The sequence below is a fragment of the Quercus robur genome, chromosome 10 (genome assembly GCF_932294415.1).
Source record: "Quercus robur chromosome 10, dhQueRobu3.1, whole genome shotgun sequence".
Taxonomy (NCBI): Eukaryota; Viridiplantae; Streptophyta; class Magnoliopsida; order Fagales; family Fagaceae; genus Quercus; species Quercus robur.
Window position 1 is genome coordinate 52,080,163 of NC_065543.1, and position 9,270 is coordinate 52,089,432.

At 29.9% G+C, this 9,270-nt stretch overlaps 1 protein-coding gene across 1 annotated transcript; it reads right to left on the reverse strand.

Moving 5' to 3' along the window:
• Positions 1–1,878: 1,878 nt before the first annotated feature.
• Positions 1,879–8,494, reverse strand: LOC126703084 (wax ester synthase/diacylglycerol acyltransferase 11-like). The gene is made up of 5 exons (XM_050401990.1): positions 8,269–8,494; positions 7,509–8,081; positions 4,682–5,035; positions 2,995–3,132; positions 1,879–2,257 (listed from the first exon to the last, which is right to left on the reverse strand). The coding sequence occupies exons 1-5, from the start codon at positions 8,452–8,454 to the stop codon at positions 2,105–2,107; spliced, it is 1,404 nt and encodes a 467-aa protein (XP_050257947.1). The 5' UTR covers positions 8,455–8,494; the 3' UTR covers positions 1,879–2,104.
• Between the last annotated feature and the right edge of the window lie 776 nt (positions 8,495–9,270).

Below are 9,270 nucleotides of genomic sequence, written 5' to 3' on the forward strand. Positions count from 1 at the left end.
GTGTGTGTATGACTTTGAGGGACTCAAACATGAGTCCCTCTCGTGTGAAAAAGTAAAGTATACTCTATATTGAATCTATATATATATTCCTCTCTCACAGTAAATAGGCCCTACAAATATATATCCAATACAAGGTATAATTTTTCCTCCAATGTTGTGTACTCCTACATGTATTGTTAGGGATAAGATCAAAAAGGTACAACAAAAACAACACAATTTTTGTTCCTTATAGTTGAGAACGAGGATATTATGGGTTCTAATTACACAAATTTATATTTGAACATAAACCTTGAAGTGGAATATTGAATTGTGAAGTTACCAAGAAAAATAAAAGTATTAAAAACCCTTACACATAATTTTTCATGTAGAACTTGATTTTTTAGGGTCTTCTACAAGTGTAACACTTAGTAAAGATTACAATAAGTGCACATGAAATTAGTTCCAAGAATGAAAGAAGAGGACGTAAGGTTAGATTGCTAGAAAAACCAATATATGGAGCCATATTAGTTTACAAGTTGTTGGTTACTTTGGACTTGCAAACAATTATCTTACTTGCAAATAATTAACTCGTATATATACTTTGTAGTACATAGCATTTTTATGATCCTATCATTGAAGAAATAAGAAAGCATTTTTTGTACGAATAAGCACATTAGGGCCTTATCATATATAGTCCTTCACGCCAAACCTAAAAAGGAAGTAATCCTCGACCAACATCCAAATGTGGAGATTGATTAAATTCTAAGCTTGAAATACCAACATTATTTGTTTCTTAATAGAAAATAGAAAACTATTATGACGAAGGCAAATAAGATGTTAATAATTATTCAATCCATAAACTTATTAATTTTTCACGCATAATTTAAGATTACAAAAATTTGAAATTTAAACCTTTGATTGATGACATAAATATTGATATTTGATCTACTTAAATTTTGTAAGCATGAATGATATAGTAAGAAAATGCAATCTAATAATGAATTTGTCAAAATTCATATACAATAAAAAGATATAAGAAGAGTTTGAAATGATCATTTCCAAATTAGTTTAAAGAAAAACTTTGTTCGATAAATGTTAACACACACTATCACTCCCTCAAAAATACCAAATTTAATTTTTAAAAATAAATTAAACCCAAAATTTGAGGAAAAACACAGGAACTCCAAGTCCAAGAAGTTGTTGGAGATTTGTAAATAGGAACTCCAAGTAACTGAGACTTAGAAAAATGGCCAACATCAACAAGGAGAAGGATGGCTTAAGCATTAGCAGGGAAAAAAAAGAAAAAAAAGAAATAGAATGGCTTTTGTTTCACTTTCACACTAGCCATGCGAATCTACCTAACCCATCCTAGAGAATTTTTATTTTTATTTTAAAATAACATTTAAACACGCTAAAAAAAAAGCAACAAAAATCCAGAGATAACGGAAAGTGGGTTTGATGAAGAATTATATATCAGACAATGTTTTGGTTGCCATTTTCTAAGGAGAAGAAAGTGGCAGACAACCAGAGGCGGAGAGAGGGGCTTTGGGCTTGTGCTTTCAGGTGAGGCATTGAACACAATTACCCGGTTTTGTCTGGTTTCTCGGTGGTACTTTCAGATTATGACGGTTATTTCTCTGTGATGATTTTCACGGTGAAATTGGGTTTTGATTTCTGAAGATTTGGGGGCCTGTTTAATTTAGTTGTGACATAACACATATTTTGACAATATTTTTTAATTTATACATATTTTCACGATATTTAAATAACGTTGCCACGTTACCCAACTGTCTTGGTTTGATGTTTGTGAGGGAGTGATTGTGTTTGTTAAGTTTACGGTTTTAATGTGTAAAATATGAGGTGGCATCATGTCATTGGAGGGTGATATATTACAACAAATAATAAATCAAAGAGAAATAGACTTGGCCTCATGATAATAAATATTAAACCCAATAATGCAGGATGCATTAAAGGTATAAAACCCATCTACCTACGTACAGTTTTACATGGAGAATGAAAGAAAAGATGAACAATCATATATAAATTGTACCGACTTATTTATCAATAGAAAATCGATATTATGAATGAACAGTTCAATTTGTTGATTAAAAAAAAAAATCTTTGTTTAAATAGGAATTTTATCATCAGCAGCTTTGAGAATTATCTCGAAGGCATTTTCCACGCATGACTTGAATCTTTGGGGATCCAAAAATCCTTTCTCCATTACAACGCTAATCCTCAGGTTTCCCATATAACTTACTATTGTTATAATAAGGCTCTGCAAATCCATTTAAAAAAAAAAAAAACATGTTACAGTGGGTCATAAAATATGATGAATCTAATTGAAAGCAAGGTGTTCTATAATTATTCGTAAAGGTGATTGAATTTGAGGAATTTTTTCACATTAAATCATAAATCATGCTTGTTAATTTGTTCTATACTTTCCGCTGTAAAAACCAAAAAAAAAAAAAAAAGAGTGAACACCAAAGATCTGAGAATAAGTGTAACAAAATCATCATGTGATTGCTTCTAATAAGTAGAAAGTTACAAATTAATATCATTCTGTGACTTCGAAAAACAGAATCATTTTTATGACTTGAAAAAAAGAAGAAGCACATGCTCTCTCTGTTTTATGAGGCAAACATATCACATCTATACTTCTATATCTACGAGATGGATTATAAAAATTAAATATGTATATAAAAAGTAAAAAAAAACTACAAGAAGGTGGAATTTGGAAATTTATTTTTATCGAAAAATCTTTATAAAGGATATTTATTTGTTTAAGGCAAACTAGGTGGTATATATAGTAGCGGAGTGTTATCTCCATAATATTTTTACAAAAAATCATAGGTGGTAAGCTGTAATTAGTTTTAATTTGAATTTACAATTTAAATTACTTTTTTTTTTCCACTCATAACAACCAATAGCAACTCACCACCTAAAATTTGTTGTGAAAATGTTATAGAAATAGCATTTCTGTATATAATAACAATTTTAATTTTACATTTTTACCTGAGGTACACCTAACACCATGAAGTATAGACCTTTAATTGGATGATTATCTAAAGACACCTGTTCCACTGGCCCGATCACATTTGAAATTGACAAACTGGAGTTCCTTAGTGTCCCATGGACGAATCTAGCGACTGCCTGCAGTAGTACAAGAATGCCGAATAGATCTTATAGAGCATGTATTCAAAGATAAATTTAACTACTACCGCGCACCCTAGTAGGTTAGAGTAGAATTTTTATCTTGTATATATAAAATAAAATAAAATAAAATAAAAAATTCAACTACTTTAGAATCGTGTATATGCAAATGTACGATTAAAAAAAAAAAAAACACTTTCTCAGACACACACCACACACACACACACATATATATATATAACGGTTGTTTATAATATTGGAAAGCAATTGGAAAGCATAATTTTTCAAATTCTCTCTTTTTCTAATTTTAGATATGTGATTGAGTTTCTTAAAGTTCATTTATATTGAACTTATTGTATTATGCACTAAATAATTAACTTACTTGACATAAAAATTAAAAAGTTTAGATGAGACACATGATACAAAATTAAATTCTAATTGAAATTCTAATTGGATTTTCTCTTAATTTTGGCTATATGTATATAAGATTTTTTTTTTTCAATATTTTTTTAAGGCAAAAATTGTATAACATTAAAATAAAATTACACTTTACTAATATAAACTATACCCCTATTTACATTTATGACTCAACTTTCAAAATGCATGATTACCATCCTAAACGGTTAAATCTGAACCCTATCGTCTATTGGACTATTAAATTAGACCAAAAACATGTCAAGTGCAACTCACATGAACTCTGCATACATGGCATCACATGAACATACCAAATTTCCACTCTTTAATCCTTTAAAATAAAATTATTTAACAAATTTAACTCTTATTTTGCCACGTAACTTTTGTTTTAAAGGGATTAAAGAGGGTCAATTCGATTTGTTCACGTGGTGCCACGTATGTAGGAGTTACATGAGTTGCACATGACATATTTATCAATTCAAGCTAATAGCCTAATTAATTAATGATAAAGTGCAAAGCGAAACACAAGTTATGGTTTAAGATATAATCATATATTCTGAAAGTTCATGGTGATAAATTGTAATTACCCTAATATTGATTATTGTTGGGCGGCTTTGCAATGTGAAGAAATTGCTTCAAAAAAATTAAATAACTTTTGGATATCAAAATAGAGGCACCAATCCAAGATTATGTGGCTTGCTTATAAGGTATATACTATATACCGAATACAATCCCCTTTCACCCCTCCCACCCTTTTTCTACCCATTTTTATTCAAGAAAAGAAAAACTAATTGACATTTTTAGTAACATGATAGAAAAGTATGATATTAATATCAAATGTTATTAGAAGCAAGCATTAACTATTAAACTAAGTATGCCAAGAATTCTGTTGCTCTTTATATATATATTTATATAAGTAGGGTTTTTAATTTTTTTTTTTTTAAAAGAGAAAAGAAAAAAAAAAAGAACCAACATAATTGATTTTAAAATTATCAAATGATTGAAGGTAGAAATAGCAAAAAAGAAAGAGAAAAAAGAAAAGAAAAAAAGAACCAGCATAATTGTTTTGAAAATTATCAAATGATAGTAGGTAGAAATAGTGAATTATTGGTGATGAATAAGATCATGAATATACCTCAGGACCTCTAAGTTTCTTCACAATCTCCAAAACCCAACCAGTGAGATAAACACCCAATGAACTTTTCTTCTTCTTGATTATCTTTCTTGCTGCCAAAACAAAGTCAAGTGGGTTTGGAGATTTATGGTCCTTAAGCTCTGGCATTGGTACATGCAAGAAGGCGAATTGGTTCCCCCATGGCACCTTTGAGTTAGGTTTAAGCATCTCCTCAATTGACTTGTAGCCACTCATTGTTCTAGTGTTGAGCAATACCAATGCTGTGGAATGTGATTTAGTTGATTTATTGCTATTCTCTTGCATGTACAACCGGGTGCCGAGGAAAATTATTCCAGTAATTACATCATTTACTGTCTGCACTCGAGAAAACAAAATTTGGTCGAACAATAATTTTACTATAATATTGAAAATTAATTGTGCATTTTCTATAGATTTTTATAACAAATTAATCTTCATACTTATTAAAAAATATTATAAAAATTAACAAAATTCATTGTATCCCAAAAAAAAATAATTACATTAAAAAACTAAGTCTATAAATGTTTCAACAAACTATATGAAGATTAAGAATAATAAATTTGCACGATATATACAAAATGATATCCTCATAAGGTTTTTTTTTTTTTTTGATTTTTTGATTTTTTGAGTCAACTAAATTCATAAGGGAACAAAGTAATATCAAACTTTTACGCCTAATGATGCAAATGATCATAAGGTTGACACCAATCTGCGGACACCTAAGAAATAAAGGGCATGTTTGGTAGACTGTAATAGGTATTGTAATGTAATAGTTATTCCTATGGTTTAGTTATTTTTTAGTTTGGTTATGTTTTTATTACAATGAATAGTCATTCCTTATGAATATCTATTTTTCAAAATGAGGAATAATTATTCCTCTTTAAAAGGTTGTATTAGCTATTCCTTAGTAAGTATAATAATTTCAAAACTTAATATATTTCCAAATAAACAAACTTTCTATATACATCTAACAAGTATAAAAATAAAAAATCATAAAAAATAACACATATCTCTCTTAAATTTAAAAATAACAATTTTTAAGGAGAATAATTGTATGAGTAAGATATTTCCTAAAATAAATGTTAAGTTTCATTCTAATATTATAACTCACAATCAAACTAATGAATATGTTTAGTTATTATATTACAACACACTTTATTTCTGGTAATAAAGATTACAATTCATGTACTAATTCTTATTTAGTATACCAAACGTACCCAAAGTATAAAGACCTTGAAGGCTACCAAAAGTAAACTGGTGAAAGACGTGTATATTTTGATTAGGCTTACTAGTAGTTATTATACCTTTCTTTCATAGTTCGCCTTCTATTTAATCTCTTCGTGTGAAGATTTTCTTCATGATTTACTTAGTATTTGAAATTTGAACATTGGCATGTTATTTGGCTTAATGGATGATATAGCATTGTGATGATTTGATATGAGAATTTTGGCAATCATGATACCTATTAGTTGCCTCTAATTCCTAGACCTAACACAACATAAATTCACAATGCCGTAATTTGTCTATGATCTCATAGTTAGCCCATTATAATCTGCAATTTTTTTTTAATAACCCATGTGTGAGGTGGTAGGAAAATTTAAGACTGTTGTAATTAAAATTGTTGTGACCCTAGGACTCTTAAATTTATATTAATTTTTATTTATTTATAATGAGAGGCTTTTAAATGGTGTTGTAGCATTGCCAAACAGAATAATGTTTCGCTTTTTAAGTTACGTGGCAGAATTTTAGATGGATAGTTTTCCTATGTGGCAGCACGACCTTAATTGTAAGAAAAAACTTCTACTATTATATATAGTATATATTAAATACTTTGTTAACAGATCGGGTCAAAATTGGATACAAAGTTAGAATTAGATCTGACTAAAATAGTTTATTGTTCCTAATATCCATACCTATGAGATAGTTGTTATTTTTGATAGAAGCATGGGGTCTTTTTTTATAGGACATGGGGTAGGGTTTTTATTTTTATTTTTATTTTTGATTGATAGGAGTGTGAGGTTTTTTTTTTTTTTTTTTTTTTTTTTTATGGAATATGGGGTAGCCTTTTTTTTTTAGGAATTTGGGGTAGTTATCTAGTGGGGAGTTTTTACTCTGTAAGTTTTTTATTTTTAATTTTGGATTTGACTTACCTCCAATACTTTTTTAATTGGACATATTATTTTGTTTTAAATATACAAAAACAAGTGGTAGTGGCTTTTAATCTTCACCTTTTATTTAATTAGTGGATGATGTGGCAGTCTTTTATTAAAACAAAAGGAGATTCATTTTTTAAAAGTACTGGAGGTAAACCAAACCCTTTTATTTTTGTCTATTTATAATTTTAATCTCATTTTTTATGTTTTAGGAATAATGATAAATTAATTAAATTAAGGATATTTTTGGAAGTAAAAAAGGTAATACCCAACTTTCCAATTATTTAAGTATTAAATAAAATTTCAAATGAAAAGTGTAGAATACATTCAACAAACATATCAATGATGTTTGAAAAATGCTAGAGATACAAACTATTTTACAAATTTTTTTACATAATGCTGATGTGGTGAGTAATTATTGATAAATGAAAAAGTGATATTAATGGTGAGCCTAGATGAAAACTAATTTGGCTATATGAACATTTTGTAAAAATGTTGTAAAATAGTTTGTGACTGTAGCATTATTCATGATGTTTTAGCAAAAATGCTTTCATCCTATGATCACATTTAATAGGCATAGTAGGTCATTAGTTACCAGAAAAACGATATGAAATTGAAATCATTAGCTAATTTGTAATAAAATATGCTGATCATACCACTCCAAGCTTGGCCTTAATGTGTTTGATACAATCCATAGAGAATATCATGTTTGATACCATGATTGGCTGATATTCGACTCCTTCAGCCCCAGACCTTATCGGTGTTCGATCATCTTCGACCAATGTACTCTTTAACATGCTCCAACCAAAATCAGATACAGAGTTAAAGATGAAGGAACAAAGTTGAGACACTCTTCCACGAACACTTTCTCTGCCACTTTCTGGCTCTAAGCGTTGATGAGAAGGAAATGTTAGGGGAAGAGAAGGATTATCAGCCCTTTGAAGACAAGAAAGAAGTGCACCCATGAGAGAGTAGCCATCACCAAGCGCATGGTGAAGCTTGAATATGATAGTACCAGCTGCATTGCTTGTTGGATATTTAACCATGTGAATTTCCCATAGTGGTTTGTTCTGTGAAAAATGCTCCATTGCAATGTTTGATATATAATCTTCAAGATATTCATCATATGATGTGGGTAACAAGCCAGTAGGGAAAATAGGAAAATTAACGTGCTCTTCAAGCTTCACCTCAACCCTTTTCCATTGTTTCTCACCTTTTCTATCCTTAATCTGCTCACAAATTCTCACTACTTAGTGCCAGTTAAAGGGATTAATGTAAGAACCTTAAAAAGCAGCATCTGAATACCCATTTAACCTTCCATGCATTTATGTTTGTGTATTTCATAAAAGAGGAAAAAGAAGACAGAATCATATTATTTTCCAAGAAAAACAATATTGAGAAAGTAGATAACATCACCATGATGGAGGAGAAGCGTGTATTGATGGGCAGGAACACATCATTGAGCAATGATATGGCACGCGCTTCGTTGATTTCAATTGGTACCTCACTTTGCATGACACCAATAATAGATACCGACAGCACAGAGCTGTTGAAGTATTGTGCATTAGGACTCGCAGGCTCTAATCCTTCCGTTAGCTCCATTTTAATTTGACAACAGTTTAGTCGCAGATTTGTGGCGTTAAAAGATTAGCTAGAATGTTATATTTATATTAGAAATTTAGAGCACTGACGTTAAGTTCCTACAGAAAATAATTTGAAAAAGTGTTTGGCTAAATTACAATTTAATCCTTATATTTCAATAGTGATTTGAAATTAGGAAAATTCTTATTTTACATTGTGTATACTTATACGGTAGACCTATCACTTTTTCTACACTACTTACAATTTGTCACGTGAACATCTATAATTAGTAAAAGTTGTAATTTTTTATGTGGTCCTAGAATTTTTAAGAAATATAATGAAGAACAGAAGAAATTTATATTAAAGATACATCCAACCACTGGATAGGGTTCTCGGTGATAATATTATTGAGGTGGGTTCCTTCCTATCATTAGACCCTCCGCCCTCCTTGTTGCTATAAGAAGCCAATAGATAGAAATTGTTCAGTACTCTTGAATGACAACATCATTAATGTTCAGCGGTGCTCCATTCCAATAATAGCGGTGCTCCATTCCAATAATATTATGCCATGTGCCAAAATTAATTTACTAAGCATCCTAGTCACCTAACAAAAAAAGAAACAAGTACTTGCTCGCAGTTCGCCTATAGCAAACCATTTCAGTTCTGAATTTTGATTGACAAAACATTGTCTTCACCCGCGATATTCCTTAATCATTTTTTGATCAAGGCCTTCTGTTAACAGTAGCAGAGTCATCAAGAATGAACTGCCCTGATTAATTTTTTCAGTAGGAATATCGCAGTCATCCAAGAGGGAAAAGTAGTACACAACAATGCTCA

Bases quoted from the DNA above. Each gene is read 5' to 3' on its own strand.
- LOC126703084 (XM_050401990.1), bottom strand. From the start codon at position 8,454: ATGGAGCTAACGGAAGGATTAGAGCCTGCGAGTCCTAATGCACAATAC. The intron at 8,082-8,268 runs GTGATGTTATCT...ATTTGTGAGCAG, and splicing joins CACGCTTCTCCTCCATCATG to ATTAAGGATAGAAAAGGTGA. The intron at 5,036-7,508 runs GTATGATCAGCA...TCTCGAGTGCAG, and splicing joins TTAAGGCCAAGCTTGGAGTG to ACAGTAAATGATGTAATTAC.